Raw genomic sequence first — 20,789 nt, forward strand, 5'->3', positions numbered from 1 at the left:
TTCTTCTAAATAAATAAGCTGATTTTGAAAAAAGCTGTCCGTGTGTGTTGTGTAAACACGTCAGTGTTTCTCCCAAAACAAACAAATTCATTAGTCATCTATTAGAGGACACACCTGACGACCTGCTCACCTGCGCGTCCGCCTCCGTGTGTGTGCGTGTGTGAGAGAGAGAGACTTTAGTGTTTCTCATTAAAACAGTTTTTTTTTTAAAAAAATTAAAGTTGATTTTTAAGATTTTCATTAATTTTATTTACAATTTTTTGTGAGAATCTCAAAGTACATGAAAAAGAAGCCGATATTCCTTCGCGTGTTGGAACTACTTTCTCTGTGATGAGTTAATGACCTCCAGCTGTGCGCGCTCCCGTCACATCAGAAGCTGAGGGAGGACGAGGAGACGCGATGGTAAACTCACAGTTTGATATGATCACTGATCAATAAGTCAAGTATCGATTGGAAGTATATTTATGAACTTTGGTTTGTTGTTTCCCTGCTCGATTTATGAAACTCCGAAAACTGCAGTGCGTCATAGATCAGGGTGATGACGTCACATACTAGGAATCAATAACGCTTCTATATCAATACAAAATCGTTTTTAACTTTAAAAACGTGTTTAACAGCAGCTTCCGCGGGTGTTTCTGATATTTTGTCCACCCCTGTGCCACACAGTCCAGCCTGTACTGCCCCCTGCTGTCCGTCACCGGAAGTGATCCTTTTTCATTTAAACTGGGAGCAAACAAACGTCTGATTCTTAAATCAGAGTAAATGTCAGTGGAGTCTGGTGCAGGGAGCACACTTTATGTCTGATGGTTTTACACACCTGCATCTCCCTGTCGCTCAGTTCGAGGTTCAAGTGGAGGACTGTATGCTCCATGGAGACACGGCCCATCTGGCTTCTCTGATCTACTATGAAGGACTGACCAGCAGCACCCTCACCCGGCTGGACCAGCTGGTTACCAAGGTAAGGGGGTAGCTGTTTTGTCTGATAGTCATGCATAGAGAACAGAGTTCTCCATGTTCACCACAAATGTTCACTAAAGCTTTAAAAGTTTATGCATTTAACAAAAACCTTCACCACCAGGGGGCAGTGTCTGCCCACACTGTGTTGGTTTGTTGACCTGTGCCATTAGAAACCACCTGATGCAGTACCTGTCCTGAGGTCAGGGTGGTGCAACAGTTGGTGCTGTTACAGACGGAAGATTAAACGTCCTGTTTGGGCCAAGCTGACCACCACATTGCCATTCAGGTGCACCTGCCTCTCACCTGGTGACAGGCTAGATCAAAGTTAACATAAAGATGCTGTAGAGCTCAGGCATCATCTTATCCTCCTGTTACAGCTTTTAAAAAACGATGAAGTTTAAATGATGAACAGAAAGGTAAATGATGTCATTTACCTTTAACAAGTCACATGACCTCAGGATGTTGTCTGTGATTGGCCGAAAATCATTGGCCAGAATGAAGTCAGACTGAGCATGCTCCTTAGTCTGTCTGCTAAATGAAATGGGCTTTTGTGTTGATGCCTCTGAGAGTGCCTGGGTTTGGGACTAAAAATCTGTATCTGTATGATAAGTTCATATTTCATACCAGCTGATGTGGAAAGTCCACTGATTACATTTAGTTTTATCCATGTTAAAGCAAGCGCTCTGAAAGGTTCCAAGCAGACATGTTCATAATCAAAGTTTCATGTCAAAGTATTCCATGTGGAGGTGAGTCACGCTGTTGTATGTGAAACGTCTGGCCTGCCTGACGTTAAAAGGCCTCAGCGTGCCTCTGTGGTACGTTTTACTTGGTTTGTAGTAGGTTTGTGTTCTTTATGCTCCTGTTTGTGTAACGTCCGTTTCCACTGCAGGATCAATAAAGCATCAGAGTGATGTGAGCATGACTGAGTCTTACCACACACCTGTTTGCTTGCTTGGTTGTTAGGAGCTGCGCGATTCTGGTTTCAGCAGAGCTGTGCTTGTCTTGAAGTCTTTGGGGATTCTGGCAGAGAACAAAGAAGACCTGCAGATGCTCATCGGTCATGGACTGACTGCTCAAGTAATCTGTCTAAATTCGTCAGAATAAATCGGGTCAGATGTCATGCGTACATTACCTTCATGTTGTTGTTTGCCTTTTAGGCATTGATGTGGTTTGAAGCGGTCTGTGAACGGCTGACTTCTGACCTTCAGAGAATCTCCACCCCCCTGCTGAATCTCACTGAGGAGTTCTTTGACTTCTTCCTGGTGAGAACATTTCTCTACCCAGAGGGCTATAACTGTGGAGCCACATCCGTGTGTTAGCTAGCTGTGTCGATAAGGCCAATATTGTTTTACCTGTTGAATCGCCATGGTAACAGATGCTAAACATCTCACCTGGGACTTATTCTACAAAGTGAGTTTAACATACCCAGGGTTGTCTAAGGAGCTTGGAAAGAAAAGCGTCTGGACTTCTTTCAGTTGCTTGAAGATGTTTCACCCCAAAGTATCCCCCCCAAAGAGGGACGAAGGAGTAACCCAGTGGGATACTTCCACTGGGTTTAATTCTGGGACTCTCCACCATTTGACCCTAGAACTGAAGAAGCTTCTCGGATGAGAAGTGAAACGCCTTCAAGCAACTTAAAGAAGTCCAGACGCTTTTCTTTCCAAGCTCCTTAGACTATGATGACGTGGATGTCTGAGAACCTTCACAGACATACCCAGGGTTTTTTATCTGGATCCACTTACCCTGACGTTAGCAGTCACCATAAACTGTTAAGCTGGTTATCAACTCGCTGTGTTCACACCCTGCATGCTGACATTAAAGGTGGTGTTGGTAGCATCCTATCAATCTGAAAGGAACAGCTTATATGACTTGATGTAGCTCATTGTCTTGCACAGGAAATTATTTCTATCCACTGGTGATTAAAAATCTATAAACAACATGAATAAAATGCAACAGTGTTGTAAAAGGTAGCAGAATGTTGCAGAAAGGTCTTGATGCATGCTCAATCATCCAGGTAAGGAAATCCCAAAAGGCTGATTCTGGACGTAGTACAGTTCACAGAGAGTTGGGGAATGGCTGTGACTACAGCACTGTAAGATGGTGAAAGAAGAAACTGACCTCACAGCCCACTGTTCATGCAGCGCTGGTAGTTTCAGTTTTAGATTGTGTCTAAGGTTGGGGAAACCTGCAGTCAGCTGACACTGAAGAAGTCACCTGACGATGAAACGTTTGTCCCACTACAAATGTCCAGATGAACAGAATCAATCTTCTGGGATTACAGAAATGGGTTCATCTGGTGATTTGGTGGTAAAATGCAGTACTGCTGATTATTTCACAGGTTATATGTTAGAGCTGTAAAACCTTCAAATGGATCTGTGTAAATTTAAAGCACTGTTCGATACCGCTGAATGAAGCCCAGCTGTAAAGTTCCAGCTCAGACGGACTGGCATGTGTTCATGTGCCAAGTCTCTGGACAAGCAGAACGCACACAAAGAACACCTGTTCAACCAATTGCATTCATTCATCAGGCTGTGGAACAGGATGCTTTCATGTTTCCATGGGTCCAGTTTAAACTTTCCTAGCTTTAATGTGTAACCGTTACTTTAGAAATAAAAAGCACCACTGAACATGCTCAGACACCTTTTTCCACTCTGTGCCCCAAATGAATACATCACACTTCATTTACTGTTTCGTACCGTTCAGTATGTGAGATCAAATCTAAAGTCCTGTTGAACACATACAGTGATGGACCTGGAAATGATTCCCTAATGTGTCTGGGTGACCAGGATCACTTCATTCATCCATGTCACCTCCCGGTCCAAGTCAAATCACGTCTGCCATTGGTTTGGATCCAAAGTCCTGTACTGGGGTCACTGTAAAGATTCTGCTCTGGTCTTGGACTCTCTGGCAGCACCAGATGTGGTTGCCTTCAAGCTCTCTCTGCTACAGCTTTATTTTAGCATTAGAGGTAACAGACACAGTGATGACCACTATGACAGAAGATCTCCTTCACTTTGTTGTGATGAGAGATGTTCTCCTGGAGGTTGGCCAAAGCTTCATCCAGCTTGTTTCTGAACAGTCTGGGATTCATGGTGAGCCTGGAGCTAAAACTCACAATAAGAGGCCAACACTGTAGACAGTTTCTGCAAGCTTGAAGTTTCCTCTCAGTACATGCAGCTCCTGCTAACTCTAACAAAGAGAGTTCATAATGTAAACAGATCTGGTCCTACCGCAGAACCCTGAAGCAGAGACAGAAAACCCCCAAACATTTGTTTTGTACAACTTGGTGTTCGCTACAGCTCTGGCTGTAGATGTCTGATTAATGCAGTTAATTTGATCGATTTTATAACTGGGTCAATGCTAAACACTTTGCTGATGGAGTGAAACAGTCATTAACTTCTTCTTTGGCTCTAGGAGGAGGCGGACGCACTTTAACTCCTCTCCCTTATCTTCCCTGCTTATGTCCTTGTCTAGTCTCGTGTTTTGTTTTGTTTTTTTGTATTTTCCCTGGAACATTCTCTCACAGTCTGTTTCTAAAACCTAAAAGAGGAATTATGGATTGGATCAGCTGGTCCCTAAATGCAATTGACACCCCTTTCTCAACGAGAAGTTTGGGCTTGGGTGAGCCTGAGTGCTGAAGATATCTACCTATTCGGAACCATGGTAACAGGGTTCTGGCTGATCGGAGCTGGCTTGGCCCTGACTTATCGAAGAATTAAGAAAGTGGAACCGGCTGTTCAAACCCCCACAAGGCTGCCCGCTGGGATTGGAATGATGGGAGAGGCGTGAGTTTCTCAAAATGGGCTCATTGAGTCAGCACGGATAAGATCTTGGAGAGGCTACGGCTGCTGTGAATACTCAGAATAAGATCTCTGACTGCAGACTGGATACATCACTGAAGGGCTAGCCCGGAATAACATCTCTGGGCACAAAATTGGATGACATCTCGGGGAGGCACACTGTTGTGAGTTCTCAGAATCAGCTCCTTGAGCACAAGAAATGACAACATCACAGAACGCAAGTATGGCGAAGCTCGCGGCTCTCCAACGGGAGATTGAGAGACCAGTGTTGGACTGTAGAACTGCTTTGAAATTCATGTGTTTAGTCTGTTCCTTCCCATTCCATGCAAGGCCACCTGGGTTGGCTGGAAGACTGTTTACTTAGCCTGTCAGGGCGAAGGACACTGTCTCAGCTGAACTATGGACACACACACATACATATACTGATACTGATAAGCACTCACCGACGCATCACCCTCCCTACCCCGGATCCAACGCCACCTCCAACGCTTACCTCCCCTCTGATGTGGACATCGGGTCAGTTGGAGGCGCAGTCGAAAGATTGCATCGGTCCCAGATCAGATGTACACACTGGAACTCTTTCCCATGTTGCTGTCTGTGTTTATTGTGCTATGGTGTGTTGATATCTGTGCATTCCTGTATTATCCTTTTGTGTTACACATTGTGATGTTTTTTTCCTCGCTACCTAGCCTGACCTGTCTCCCCAATGTGATGTTTGTGTATTGTATGTACGGTCGGCAAGGTCTGTCATCTCGGTTGTGGGCAAAAGACCTGCAACTGACAAATAAAGGCTATCTCATCATCTCTCATCAAAATCTTGTCCACATTAATTCAGTGTAACATAGGATGTAAGAGTAATGTAAGAGTTGCTGTCTGCTGGGAGATGAACCAGGTTCATTAAATACACTCTCTATTATCTCGTTTCAGCTGCTTGGCCAAGCTTCTCTTCCAGGTTGGTTTCTGTCTTTGCTTTGATCTTCATGTGTTAGGCTTCATTTAGACTTCTGCTGGAGATGATGATGTCCTAGCTTCGTTAACTGGCAGCTCCTTTCATCCCTAAACCACAACCTTCCAGGTAGTTCAGTGAAATTTAGGTACATTTCTTGGAAGGTTACAGTGTAGGGATCAAATGAGTTTCTGGTGGCAGTGTAAGTTATGATGTAGATTTCCCACCGAAGCATGAGTCTCAAAACTCACCTGTCCGTCCTGTCATCTACTACCTGTCCGTTTCTCAGTGAGTCAGCTGTCAGTAGTTCTTCTGCAGTTGGTTCATCTGACTCTGGAAACAGAAGTTCACTTCCCATTGAGACTGGAGGTAATGCACTGACACTGTGTGCTTTTCATTGTCTGTGCTGGGCTGTGATGTGTTTTTGTACACAGCTTTGCTCTGACTCTAAAGAACAGCTGGGTCACATAGTATTTGGACAATACAGAGGCAATCTAAGGAGCGTGGAAAGAGAAGCGGATGAACCAAAGGAGCAGTTAAGTTTCTCAAAGAAACTCAAAGAACTCCAGTGGCTTTTCTTTCCACGCTCCTTAGATTACCGTGACCTGGATGACTGACTTCAGTCAGTCATCCAGGTCACAATTTCTCTTGTTTTCAGGCCATCAGGACTTTCAACAGTGTGCTGGAGTCTCTGAGCCGAGAACAGAGGCGACTGATCCAGAATGACCAGAATCAAAACCAAATGCTGTCTGTAGTGCACACTGAGATTTTTACATTGAAATGTTTCTAACCAGCACATGTATACCCATCTAAACTCAGTACTATCTGCTTGATTGCCTGTCTGACAGACCCCAGGTGGCTGCAGCAGTTCTGACAGTTGGAGGTGAGAGTTACAGTAAATCGCACCGAATATTCAACATGAGCGATTCTTGTTTTCTTTATTGGGATTGTTTTCTCTGGGACCACACCTGTCATAATGCTTTACGGATATTTAGAATCGCTGTGGTTAAAGGATGTCCTGAGGAAGTCTCATGAGTGTGAACAGAAGCGTTTAGAGCAGAGTCTTGACTCTGCATTTGGAACACCTGAGCACAGCTGTCCCCTCACAGTGCTGTTAGCAGTGAATATATACAAGCGTCATGTTTGTTGCCTCTATGTTAGACAGGAAGCCCGTAAACAGGAAAGGGCCTAGAATCAAAGTGTTATTACAGACAACCACGTTTGTAGTTCTCTGTTTCAGACTATGAGCTGCAGGTCAGCCTGTCAGAGGCTCTGTGTCGCATGACTCCACGCAGAGACCGGATGCAGAAAGCCAGTCAGTGGTTCTCCATCCCTGACATCAGCCTGGCTTTCTGTGACATCAGAGATGCTGATTTTGAGTCGGTGAGTTCTCAGCTGTCTCACTCTGTATGTCATTTCCAAGCTTTCTGTTTAAATGCCACAGTGTGATGAACACAGCACACAGAGTTTGGGTTGTTAAGCCTGTATTGAACCTTCTCAGTAATCAAAGTGAATCTTTAAATTTTCTCCAAGTCTACCTCGAGTCAGCCACAAGATTGGACTGGATTCATACCCTAAAAACAAGTACATCCACAAAGCATTATTAGTATTTCATTAATGTGATCTTGAAGAAAAAAAAGGTTTTTTTTCTGACAATTAATTTGTATATTAAAAAAACAAACAACAATCTTCTCTAATATAACTTGAAGCTTTTAGGCTAAACATGCAGCATTAATGTAACAGCTTATTGGCCATCGATCATTCTGGCATCACTGTTTTCCGTGTTTCACGTAAACATTGTTTGTGCAAGAGTCATTTGATAAAACACCTTGAGGCAACTGTTGTTATTTGGTCCTATACAAATAAAACTGAACTGACTAAAGTGAACCAAGGTCATTTTGGCCACAGTAGAAAAAAATTTATTTTCTGGGGTTTTTTTTGGGTTTTTTTTGGGGTTTTTTTGCCGGTCCCGTTTGGATCTTAGGCGTCAGAATTGATGTCTGAAGGCCAAAAAAGATGCCAAGCGGATTTTGTTTACCAATTGGATCATCATGGCCTTGCCATATTGGTTCAATTGGTAAACCTTTATTATAATTTAAAAAAACAAAGAGAAAACAAACAAAAAAAGAGCAACATAATAAATACAACACCATCACAATAAACTAGCTAACAGTAGATAACAGTAGATACTAAATATTACATGTTATTGTGCAGTACGCAAGATCAACAGTGCACAATGTGCTTTGAGGCAGCAGCCAAGAAAGGTGTAGTTTGTGTCTGTGAACACCTGTGTGCACACCTGTGTGGATCAGCACACTTGTATTCAAAAGGTTTCTCCATGTAATGATCTGCTAGGGAGTGTGGGGAGCCATAACTCCGTCCCCCAGGGCATAAAGCAGGTATGGGGGAGATCCAGGCCCCAGACATCCAGAGGTCCCAGAGTACAAGAACCCAAGGAGGACCACCAGGGGGCAACCGTGCCACCCTCCTGGGAAGAGCTGAGGAGAGCCCCAAACGAGAGGTCACCCAGCAGATACGGAGCAGAGGCCAGAGGAGGTTGCTGTGACGTGCCTGCGGGCTCTGCCGGTAGCCAGCTGTGCCAGAGAGGACCGAGCCCCATACCCACAGGCCTGAGGGCACCCCACCCCCCGGAAGAGGCCCACCTGGTCCACAGGCGCCAGGCCCCGCCAATCGGCCATCTGGAGTGAGTCGGTACATACATGAGCTCTCGGCCCCAGACACCAAGAACCACAAACACACCACATCTGAGGGCATCAGCCACTGGCAGGGAGTGTGGTGAGGTGAGATGGGCCTCCATACCTCGGAGAGCCTGAGATGTTCCCAGAGAGGTGGAGTCTAGAAAATAATTTCAATAAAAACCCAACCAGACAGCCAATTGCTCTAATCTAATCAGTGTGTCCTGGGTCTGCCCTGGACCTCCATTCCTGCAATACCTCACCCAGGAGATGTCACTTTTGATGTGGAGCAGCAGCAGTTCTACCCCTCCTAAATGACCAAAGTCCTCACCCCGTCTCAAGGAAGAGCCAGAGGAAGCTATTTTCTGTTTCTTTCAGTCCATGCCACGGCTTGTGACCACAGGTGAGGGTGGGATAAACCAACAGGGTCTCATCACGGCCACTCAGATCTGCCTGCAAACAGCCGTAGTACAAGCTGGATGTCGTGGATCGATGACGCCAACAGAACCGCATATCTGGGAAACTGGCTTAACTGTCTTTATACAGGTTTTTAATTTTTTTATGAAGTAAGTCAGCCATCTGTCTCACTGTGCAGGACTGCAGACGATTCTTGAATTTTGTCAACTGTTACCATGGAAACCAGGGGAGGTGATAAACCATATTTAAAAATTTATTAACAAAGTAAATCGGAGAACTCTGATTACAGTAGTTACCTGTGTTCTGTCTCTCAGGGTCTACACTATTCCCTGCCTCCGTGCCTTTCTCAGTTCCACTCAGGTACTTTTTTTCACCCTTTGACTTGACCCTTTGAAAAATAAAAAATAAAAAATAGGACGTATTTTTTTTTGCCATTTGTATTCATACTCTGTATGTTTTCTTGTGCAGCTCTTTCGTCCAAAAGATGAGAAACTAGATGAGTTCTGGATAGACTTTAACACGGGCTCAGGATGTGTCAGCTTCTTCATTGATGAGCCTCAGGTAGTACTCTATACTATGAAGTTTTACTGTAGAACTGACAGACTTCAGGTGGTTTTGGGGGGCTTGCTTGATAAGCTGTATTCAATTCTTCAGCAGCTTCACTGGTTGCCAATAGAAGCCAGGAAAAACTCTAAAATCTTACTTCTCACGTGCAAGTGTATCCATAAATCTGCTCCTTATCTCTGTGATCTGCTTCATACCAACACTGTTTCCCACCTCTCAGATCCTCGTCTGCCATTCATCTTGTTGTTCCTTCTGCTCGTCTTACCACTATGGGGAAGAGAGCCTTCAGTTGCTCTGCTCCTCGGTTCTGGTTAGGGTTCCTTCAGCCATAAGAAATGTAGACTCTCTTCCTATATTTAAGTCACAGTTCAAAACACATCTGTTCAAACTGGCTTATTCACTTTTGTGCTGATTTTTATCTGTTGTCAAGTTCTGTTTTGCAATTTTAACTTATTCTATGGGCAGCACACTGGTTAGCACTGTTGCTGCACACCAAGAAGGTCCTGAGTTCAATTTCACCATCAGGCCGGGGTCTTTCTGTGTGGAGTTTGCATGTTCTCCCCAGGTACTACGGCTTCCTTCCACCGTCCAAAGACATGCAGTTGTGGGGATAGGTTAATTGATTAAACTAAATTGTCCATAGGTATGAATGTGGGAGTGAATTTGAGTGTGAATGGATGTCTGTCTGTGTGTGTTAGCCCTGCGACAGACTGGCAACCTGTCCAGGGTGTACCCCGCCTATTGCCCTATGACAGCTGGGTAGTCAAAGGAGCTTGCAAAGAAAAGCGTCTGGACTTCTTTAAGTTGCTTGAAGACATTTCACCTCTCATCCGAGAAGCTTCTTCAGTTCTAAGGTCAAATGGTGGAGAGTCCCAGATTCAAACCTAGTGGGAGTATCCCCCCACAGAGGGACAAAAGGACCCCCTGATGATCCTCTAATCGCCTGAGCCAAGGTGTGAAACTGGGTGTGGGTCCCAATCAGCCAGAGTTTCAGGTGAGCTCATTGTGAAACCTGGCCCCACCTTATCATGCGAATTCCTGAGGTCAGTTGGCCCAGGATGTGAGTGGGCGTTAAGGCGTCTGGGGAGGGAACTCAAAACTGGATTATAGATGGCAGAGAGTTGGTGTCGTAAACCACCACCTCTGTTCAAAGATGGTCGCTCACAGTGGACATAGAAGAGCCTATGTTGTGCCAAGGCACAACATAGAAGAGCCACCTCCACAGGACAAGACTCAGCTGTCCATCTGCATCTAAAGGTCAAAGGTCACTCTTTTGAGGATGCCAATGTTCACATTTTGGACAGAGAGGACAGATGGTTTGAAAGAGGAGTGAAAGAAGCCATCTATGTCCACTGTGAGCGACCATCTTTGAACAGAGGCGGTGGTTTACAACACCAACTGTTTCACAACGAGCTCATCCAAAACCCTGGCTGATTGGCACCCACACCCAGTTTCACACCTTGGCTCAGGCGATTAGAGGATCATCAGGGGTCCTTTTGTCCCTCTGTGGGGGGAAACTCCCACTAGGTTTGAATCTGGGACTCTCCACCATTTGACCTTAGAACTGAAGAAGCTTCTCGGATGAGAGGTGAAACATCTTCAAGCAACTTAAAGAAGTCCAGACGCTTTTCTTTCCAAGCTCCTTTAACTGTCCTAGCTGTCATAGGGCAATAGGCGGGGTACACCCTGGACAGGTTGCCAGTCTGTCGCAGGGCTAACACACACAGACAGACATCCATTCACACTCAAATTCACTCCCACATTCATACCCTGCTGTGTTCTGGTTATGTTTTTGTTCAGGGTTTCCTGTGGGGATCCATTCATGTGCTGAAGGAGGAGGTGGATCATTACAGTCTGCAGGTCAAACAGAATGGTCAGAACTTTAACCCTGAAATCCAGCATGTTGAAGCATTCAGGTATGTTAGATCATGTATAAGTAGGACCAGAGCATGAATTGGACAATTCTGTCTGTTTTTCCCATGATGCCCTGGGGAAGAGACGGTCCTCAGTTTCTGGCTGAACAATCCCATCATGCACCACAATGTCAGAGGCCAGACAGTGGAGCTGACCTTCAACTCCAAACACCACAAAGAACTGGAAGAGGCAGCTGAGAGAGTGTTCATGGTAATGGTTTGTCTCACCACCTGTCCTGTCGGCCTGCCGCTCTGTCTCGCCACCTGTCTGAATAATAAGGTGGAGAGAGAGAGTCAAGTTCCCTCAGTCCATTGCTTGTACATCTGGGTTTTGGATGACATAGTTGCGTCCCTGCACCTTGAAGAAGGCAAATGCTTCCTGTCATTTGCACATATACACCAGCCTTCACACGAGGGTGTCCGCCCGTCTTCAAATCATTTTTGCTTAAAAGCAAGTAGGGGGGGGGGGGGACTACAGGCCTGGATGGGCAAAGACAGCGATGACTGTTCTGTTATTGGACTTCTAATCAGTTTTTCCTGTAAAAAAAACAAACAAAACAAAAACAAAAAAACACCTACCATGTTTGAACAAAAAGGTTTTCATGGCTGCTGGCCTCGTATGGAGCTTATCCAACTGCTTCCTCTCAGCTGTAGATAAGCTGCCGTTCCAACAGACAACACCATAGATGATGGCCGAGGCCACAACAGAGGTCTTGGAGTGCAGGGTATGCTCCTGAAAAGATCTTGTCCTCAGAAGGTGGAGTCTGCTCTGACCCATACTGTAAATAACGTCAGTGTTGGGACTCCAGTCCAGTTTATTGTTCAGGTGAACACCCAGGTACAGGTTCGTTCCCTGAATGTTCACTGGTGTCAGTGTGGTGGGTCTGTTGTCGTCCTCACATGTTCAGGAGAGGGAGCAGTTTAGATGGCTTGGGGGAGCTGGTGCTGTGGCTTGTCTCAGATTCAGGCTAGTTTGTCTTGTTCTTCTGTCTTCACTGTCGGTTGAGTGATGTGCTGGTGCTTTGAGAGGTTGAGCTGGAGTACTCGCTGCGGTGGGGAAGAAGGGTGCTGGCCTCCTGTTTGGTGCTGCGCTCGACACTGGTCCATTCTTTCTCGCCCTGTGGCAGGGTGTGAGAACTGGCGGTGCTTACTGAACCTCTCTCTTTCCAGGGAGTCCCCAACATCTTTGTGGGGGCGAGTACACTGCACCCGGGATCACTGCTGAGCACAGGGGCACCTGCCCATCCACACTTCAGAAGGTGTGGGTGGGCAGGCCTGGATCTAGCCCCCCCCCCCCCCCCCCCCCCCCAAAGAACTGGAGAAATTAAAGAAAATGATCCCCACACTGCTTCCAGGCTCCAGGTGGGTCAGAGCTTGGTGCAGGAGGTAGATGTTGGCATCATCTAGCCCAGTGCTAGGGTGGTAGGCCAACTGCAGCAGATCCAATTAAGACATCAGAGGGCGGAGATGTTTGAGTACCAACCTCTCAAGGGTCTTCATCAGCTGTTGAGGTCCATCGGATGTGTGGTCTTCAGTACTAGTACCACTCCACAGCTGTGGAACTTCCCCTGCTCATGCTGAACATGTATGCCAGGATGCCACACAATTGGTCTGCATAGCTCCTCAGGAGCCTGGAGCTGATGCCATCCGGACCTGCAGCCTTTCTCACCTTGACCTTGAGCTATTCCTCGCCTGAAGTATTGACAGGGACAGGATGGTGGTGGAGGAGGGGAGCTGTGAGATGGAGTCTTGTGTAGCAGAAGGGTGGGTGAGGGCTGAGAGGTGTGAAGTCATGGGAACAAAAGCTGACATTTGTCGAAGACATTTGCAACAGAGATGATTGGGCTGGGGGAGTGGTGAATGTCCGTTCAAACCTGTTTGGACATCAGGGTTGGGACAGGTCAAGATTCCTGGGTACTTCACCTTAACAATAAACTGGACTAGTCACACAACGCTCACGCACTGTACAAGCTGTTTCAAAGTGGGCTCCATGTGCTGGGCAGGCATGTGCAGAGTGTTTATTACACTGTGATGGCTTCAGCTATCTTTTATGCAGTTGTCTGCTGGGGAGGCGAGGGACAGATGGAGAGCAACAGATTAATAGACTGGTGAAGAAGGCAAGCTCTATCCTGGACAGTCCTCCAGACCCCATAGAGATGCTGGGTGGGGACCTTGTTCATTATGGACAACACCGGTCACCCCCTGCATGAGACTGTGGAGGCCCTGAACAGCTCCTTCAGCAGTGGGCTGTTAGTCACGGTGTAGGAGCAGGATCGTAGGCCCTTCATCCCCACAGCAGACTGCAGTACACAGCTGCGATAGCTGTCTGCAAAAATATTCAGACTTTATTTACTGTAAATAGTAGGGATGCAACGATATCGGTGCATCCCTAGTAAATAGCATCCATTTGTAAGTATTACAGTGTTTTTAGCTTTATTGCACACTGTTTTTTCTATTAAGTTTTTCTTCTAATCACGAATTTATTTTGTCTTCCGGTCTCTTGATGTAACAAGTAAATTTCATGTGTGGGATTAATATTAGTCTGTGTCTATTTCATGTTGATGATGTCACACTCAAATAGAAAGTGCAGAATACCCCACATGTCAAAGATCCAGGCGGTACAGCCCAGGCCTCAACTACAAACAAACACGGCAGACGAACGTATGGCCATAAGAAGGCGCCAAGTAAGAGCCAGCTTAAGAGTGAGTCACATCTTCATTGAACGTGTACATAATCATTATCACCGCACCATCATCAGAGCTAGATGGCTTTCATTGTGTTATCGTTACAAATTAACTAACCTTTCTCCTTCTATAGTTTTACCTCTGTCGTCTCCGAGCAGTGAAGACGACTCCACTGTATCCAAGGTAACAACAATCGCCAACAAACAAACGGTTTGTTTCTGACGTCTAACCTTCAGGGTTCTGCCTTTAGCCTGCAGCCAGAAGTACAGCGGAGGTCCTGTTTGATCATATCAGACACACGACGTCTGGATGTCACAGTAAGTTAGCTTCTTCTTTAAGCCCCGGTTTATTTCGAAGTTTAGAGTTACTATAAAGATCTAAACAAATGAACGTCTCAGTGGTTTATCACTGTAAATCACGGCTTTTCAACTAAAAAGTTGGGAAAGCTTTTCAAACCGAGGAACTGATCTTTTGTTGCAGTCAGTAAGCAGCAGATCATGATCCATTTCAAACCCACACAAGTGTATTGAAAAACAAGTAATGTTTATTATTTTTTCCCTGTGAATCTGGTGACCGCTCACAAACGCACACCAAAAGGGCCATTAAAAAGGGGAGCTATAACTAAACTTTTATTTGAAATAAAAAAACAAAACATTTTGAAAATTCCCTTTCAAAATAAATATTTAACAGACACATTTTAAAGGACAATGGTCACATCTGCGGTTTCTGCTTTTTTTGCCTGCTGTGATCTCCTCTTTGACGTCACAGAAATGCTCCAGTGCCCTGGCTTTGGACAGCCACCTGACATCATTGTGCAATAGCAGGTCATGGTGCTTAGCAGACTTTTCTGCGAGGCTTGATGTTGAGCGAATAAAATAAAGTGCAGCCATGACGCTGTCCATTGTGGTTTTGAGCTCCGCACTTAGTTTTGTGTACAACACAGTCTGATGAACAATGCAGTGCTGCCAAAGCACTCACTTCTCCTGCCATGGATGAAGCCTCATCTGTCACAAGTATACAGACAAGTTTCATATCCAGACCACTTTCCTCATAAAAAGCTGAAATCTTCTCAAACATTGTTTCGCCAGCTGTGTGTCCCTTTAATGGTAGTAAGCTGAGCAACTTGCCATCAAAAAAACGGACATATGCACAACTGTGCATTATCAGTTCTGTCTGTGAACCCATCTCCTGCTCTAGACATTACATCAGGTTTCTTCAGGTCATCTAACAGCACTTTGAACTCGTCTGATGCCAGAACTTCAACTCTATGAATATTTGAACTGTCTGACAGGTTTTTAATAGCAGATGTCACACTCACTTTAATTTTTTCATCATTTATCACCACATCCACCACGGCCAGCATGCAGTATTTCACTGTTTCCAAATCTATGAAAGGCCTTTTCTTTTTCGCCAAGATCCAGCAAACATGAAGGGAAGCTGCTGCAGCTGTCTCTTGGGCTGTGCAGGACCCTCATCATGGTAGTACAACTCCGGTTGTAAGATGCAATTAAACGGTGCTTTTGCAGCCCTCTCCTTCGATCGCTCTGGAAAGTTTGTATAGGAAGTCTGGTGTTTATCATTGTGTTGCCTTCGTAAGTACAGCAACACACTCACGGCAAATTAAACACATAGGTTTGGCATTTGGATTTGGCGGTAAAATGATTAAGTACTTGTCAGTCCAGGCAGGGTTAAACCGAAAGGTTTTCATTGTCAATTTTACGCTTTTGGACTGAGAAAGACATGCTGTTGTCGCATCATATATTACGATGATTATTTAATATGTTTACATCACGGTGCATTGTGGGTTAAATATTGCTAGGTTACTAGGAGTGTTGCATTCACAGTCTACACTATGCTGTAGGAATTTCAAATTTTAATTTTTTTAATTAATGAATTAATTTTTTTTGCGTTTCTTCCACGACCACAGACAGGGACACTCACAGGTCGCTTCTGGGCTGCATGTGGCCCGCGGGCTGCTATTTGAACAGGCTTAACTGTGGATAATATTGTGCTTTGCTAAAGGCCAGTCCCATCTATAGGAAAAGAAATGAACCTCTCTGAACAGGAAGAACTGTAATGATCTCCTGTGATCATCCTCTACAGGTCTATTTTTTGTTTTCTATTTCAGGTTTTCATACTGTCAGCGACGTCACTGTTGAAACTCACCTGCCAGATGCAATAGAACCAGTGTCAGGTGATCCTAAAGGGGTGGAGCTACAGGTCTCCCAGGACTTTGAAGAAAGCAGCTTCCCTTTGGAGCAGGTTCATGTCCTTTGCTAGTTCTTTTCAGATCCATTGTTTCTTCTTGTTTTTTTGTTTTGTTTTTATCAGTTTCCTGTTTCTTCCTGCAGGAAGTGTTCAGGAAAAGAAAAGCTCCGGACTCAGGTGTGCTCTTCTCAGCCTCCACATTTGTCACTTCCAAACTGACTTTCATGACATCTGAAACACCTTTTTAATCATGATTTGTTTTTGCAGACCTGTGAGAAATGTAACAGAAAAACACTGACAGCAAAAAGAATGACCAAACCCACATGACTCATTTTAGCTGATAATTTCTTTTTTTTTACTCACAACCTGAAGACTCTTTTTATATAAAGGGTTTTATACATTTATCTATTTAGGTTACCTGTTACCTGTTCCTGTATTTAGGTTACCTGTCAGATCAAACTGAGGGTGAGTTGGTCCACAAGAGAAGGGCAGCGTTTCAACAAGAGGGAGAAGGATCAGGTAAATTCTTATACTTTTCACAAAGTTTGCCTGAAGTTAAAATGATTGATAATGTTGCTCCAGCTCACCTGGTTATAGACCGCTCACCTAAAGAGCCGTGGCTGTTAACAGAGGAGGCGGGACCACCTGTGGACAGTGAGACTCCTGAGCTGAGAGCAGAGTCAGACCTGATGTATGGTATAACAGCTTCCATCAAAACCTTCAGAGCACAGCTGGAGGAACACTTCACTGTCAGTAACCACATCTTATTGATTATTGGTTTTATTATTGGCTGTGATTAGATAATCAGTAACTCAAATTTCAGGGCCACTGGCAGAAAGTTGAAACTGAAATTCTTCTTTCGCTAAAGGAGCAACAACAACATGTGTCCGCCCTGCTCATGGCTCTACATCAACACAGGTACAGCATACAGAATCCACTTCTCCATACCCAGGATCTCTTTTGACTTCTTATTTTTACATCATCACTCACAAGAAGTTAGTTTTCTACTTGATTAGACAGCTCATGGGTTCATCTATCTAGCTATGAGCATGTTCAGAAACATGCACAGCTGTACTGCTAGCAGAGCAACTGATTTTACAACTAAAACTATAATATTATAAAAATCTGAACAGGCTTAGGCAGGCTGTCACCGGGTGTTCACTCGCTCTATGGTAGAATATCCTTTCTGTTCCTGTTCCAAACACACAATGGTGTTTTTCTGTAGCACATTTTATGGTTTAGTAAGTCCTGAGGATCCCTGGAGAGAAAATGAACTTCCTCAGTTGTCGGAGATGATACATGTGCTGCCTAGCTTTTTTGGTCTGGACCTGAATGTGGGCAGACCATGTCAGGTCTGAGGAGATGTGGACACAGATGATTTCAGATTCAGATTTTATTTGTCACATACAGATTGCCCCGCAGTGAAATGAGGACACCCCCCCCCCCCCCCCCCCCGACCTTACACACATAACACAGACATTACATGGGGGTTACAAGTCGGAGATCGGCAGTTACGGAAAAAAACACTGAAATGTACACACAATGGGAAGGTACAAGAGGAAAAAAAGAGACCCCTACTCATGCTGTGCTTCCATGGTAGGACAGCACGAGAACAGGAAACAAAAAAACTCCTCTGCACAAAAAAAGCGCATGAATGTTCACAGCACAACATTATGAAGACATAACAAGCCACAGGGTGGGAGTAGGGGGATAAGGAGTAATCCAGGCAACACAGCAGACATCCTGCCACTGATGATACATGTGCTGCCTAGCTTTTTTGGTCTGGACCTGAATGTGGGCAGACCATGTCAGGTCTGAGGAGATGTGGACACCGATGTACTTGAAGGACTGCACCCTCTCCACTGGACCTCCATTGATGATAATAGGCTTGTAGTCTCTGTGCTGACTCCTTAAGTCCACCACCAGCTCCTTGGTCCTACAGATGTTCAGCTGGATGTTAAGTACTAGGGGTGATCAACCAATTACCCAATCCCCAGGACAGGAACCAACTCCACCAAACAATCAGCAGGCACACCCAGGTGTCCATCCCCTGAGAGACAGAGAGAAAAGGAAAAACCCACAGCCATCGTGTGGTGGGAGGAGTCACACATAAAGAACAAACACTCATAACATTGAATAATGACAGAAGGTATTACAGGTATTGCACTGCAGTGGTTTGTATCATATCTATCTAATAGACTCCAGTTTGTGCATGTAAATGGAGAGTCCTCTTCACACACTGAGGTTAATGATGACACCCAGCTCTATCTGTCCATGAAGCCAGATAACACACACCAATGAGTTAAACTGCAGGAATGTCTTAAAGACATAAAGACCTGGATGGCCGCTAACTTTCTGCTTCTTAATTCAGGTAAAACTGAGGTCATTGTACTCGGCGCTGAAAAGCTTAGAAATATGGTATCTAAGCAGATTCTTACTCTGGATGGCATTACCTTGGCCTCCAGTAACACTGTGAGGAACCTTGGAGTCATTTTTGACCAGGACATGTCCTTCAATGCACATATTAAACAAATATGTAAGACTGTGTTCTTCCATTTGCGCAACATCTCTAAAATTAGAAATATCCTGTCTCAGAGTGACGCTGAAAAACTAGTTCATGCATTTATTACTTCCAGGCTGGACTACTGCAATTCATTATTATCAGGATGTCCAAAAAACTCACTGAAAAGCCTTCAGCTAATCCAAAATGCTGCAGCAAGAGTCCTGACAGGGACTAGAAAGAGAGAGCATATTTCTCCTGTTTTGGCTTCCTGTTAAATCCAGAATTCAAAATCCTGCTCCTCACATACAAGGTCTTAAATAATCAGGCCCCATCTTATCTTAATGACCTTGTAGTACCATATCACCCTATTAGAGCACTTCGCTCTCACACTGCAGGCCTACTTGTTGTTCCTAGAGTATTTAAAGGTAGAATGGGAGGCAGAGCCTTCAGTTTTCAGGACCCTCTGGGGGATTTCCATGATGCATTGAGTTTTTCCTTTCGAGTCACCTTTCACTCACTCAACGTGGGTTAATAGAACTCTCTGGTGAATCACACTTGTTATTAATCTCTCTCTTCCACAGCATGTCTTTATCCTGTCTTCCTTTTCTCACCCCAACCAATCACAGCAGATGGCCCCGCCCCTCCCTGAGCCTGGTTCTGCCGGATGTTTCTTACTGTTAAAAGGGAGTTTTTCCTTCCCACTGTCGCCGAAGTGCTCATAGGGGTTCATATGATTGTTGGGTTTTGCCCTGTATGGATTATTGTGGGGTCTACCTTACAATATAAAGCACCTTGAGGCGACTGTTCTCATTTGGCGCTGTATAAATAAAGTTGAATTGAAAAACAGAATAATACAGACTGAAAGAACAACAGCTAAAACAGACTAAACAGCGCTGTGTGTTTGTGTGTTTGCAGGTTATTGCTGCTACAGAGGCTGGAAAAGGGTGTGTCTGATCAGGTGAAGCAATTTGAAGAAAACTCAACAAACCTGAACTCCTTAGCCACTCAGATTCAGGTACTGACACATACTGCAGTAATACTACAGTCTGTGTACATGCTCAAACACTTGAGTGCTAAATCACGGCCTCTGATTTGCAAAGTTGTAGTTTGAAAATTTATTTTAAAATGTTTAGCATTTATGCATAAGCTTCCATTTCTCCTCAGCTTAACCCCCAAAGTTAAGATATTTCCTCTGCACATCTCCAAACCATCTCTGCCTCGCCTCTTTAACTTTATCTCTAAACACATTTCTCTGCCACTCCTGAAAGTTGCTCTCTTGACACTCTATAATCTGCTTTCTCTGATCCACAAAGATGACTTTGGTCTAAACTTCTCCATCAACACTCTCAAAGCAAACATCACATCTGTAGTGCTCTCTTCATTGAGATTGTCAAAGCAGGCCTAAAGCTACGTCCACAGTGGAAGCGTTTCATGGTGATGTGGTGACAACTCACTGCAACTTAAAGTGACCGTGGCCCAAACGAGGACTGGTGGTGGGGAACAGGGCGGGGCCCGAGAAACTTATCTCTACTTCTACTACTAATGACAGTGAGGTGTATTTGAAGAATATATGAGTCTGTAGTATATGCACTGAACAACCAAGAAAAACACAAGCTGATGAAAAGTTGTGGCTTCTTCAAAACCAAAGGTTTACTTTTTAAGACCTGATCCAAAAATTGTTTTTTTCCAGTCTGAGATGCAACGACTCAGCTCCTTCTGTGCTGAACAACAGCAGAGGTCAGTCTGATTCCACGTGTTCACACGGAAAGGTCGAGTTTGAATTTTGTTTTAAATCTTACACTTAACTGATCCAGACTAGTTTTAACTTGTCAGACACTTTAAATCTTCAGGATTCGTTTTTTGTCACCTCAGGTTGAAGTCTTCGGAGGGTGGCGAGGCGGGGGTGGAGCATCCATCCAGCCAGTAAAGAAGCAGATGTCTTTGAGAGACACATTTCAATTTCTTTTGTGAGAACACAAAGTTTAGTGTTTAAGTTTCTCCTCAGAATACGGACAAAATATATTTGAAGACAACAAATAAAAACAAAGAGCAGAAGTCAGTGAGTGAGTTTGTTTTTATTTGTAGTAGTAGTAGAAGTAAT

General features: G+C 44.6%; 1 protein-coding gene across 7 annotated transcripts; it reads left to right on the forward strand.

Moving 5' to 3' along the window:
- The first annotated feature begins 149 nt into the window (after nt 1–149).
- On the forward strand, nt 150–20,721 carry sycp2l (synaptonemal complex protein 2-like). Of its 7 annotated transcripts, none has more exons than XM_085172761.1 (25): nt 150–402; nt 839–958; nt 1,921–2,034; nt 2,115–2,219; nt 5,685–5,709; nt 5,993–6,072; nt 6,362–6,450; nt 6,552–6,586; nt 6,944–7,086; nt 8,995–9,047; nt 9,131–9,176; nt 9,285–9,377; nt 11,181–11,253; nt 11,377–11,504; nt 13,875–13,995; nt 14,111–14,160; nt 14,228–14,294; nt 16,106–16,239; nt 16,329–16,362; nt 16,627–16,704; nt 16,768–16,934; nt 17,054–17,103; nt 19,604–19,703; nt 20,379–20,425; nt 20,561–20,721. In XM_085172761.1, the coding sequence occupies exons 1-25, from the start codon at nt 400–402 to the stop codon at nt 20,613–20,615; spliced, it is 2,010 nt and encodes a 669-aa protein (XP_085028887.1). In that variant the 5' UTR covers nt 150–399; the 3' UTR covers nt 20,616–20,721. The 7 variants fall into 7 exon arrangements, with proteins under 7 accessions (XP_085028887.1, XP_085028886.1, XP_085028884.1 ...); XM_085172760.1 differs by having other exon boundaries at nt 151–402; nt 17,009–17,103; nt 20,379–20,457; XM_085172758.1 differs by having other exon boundaries at nt 151–402; nt 17,009–17,103.
- Nucleotides 20,722–20,789: the final 68 nt, after the last annotated feature.

Source organism: Neolamprologus multifasciatus, chromosome 9 (genome assembly GCF_963576455.1).
Source record: "Neolamprologus multifasciatus chromosome 9, fNeoMul1.2, whole genome shotgun sequence".
NCBI classification, from domain to species: Eukaryota; Metazoa; Chordata; class Actinopteri; order Cichliformes; family Cichlidae; genus Neolamprologus; species Neolamprologus multifasciatus.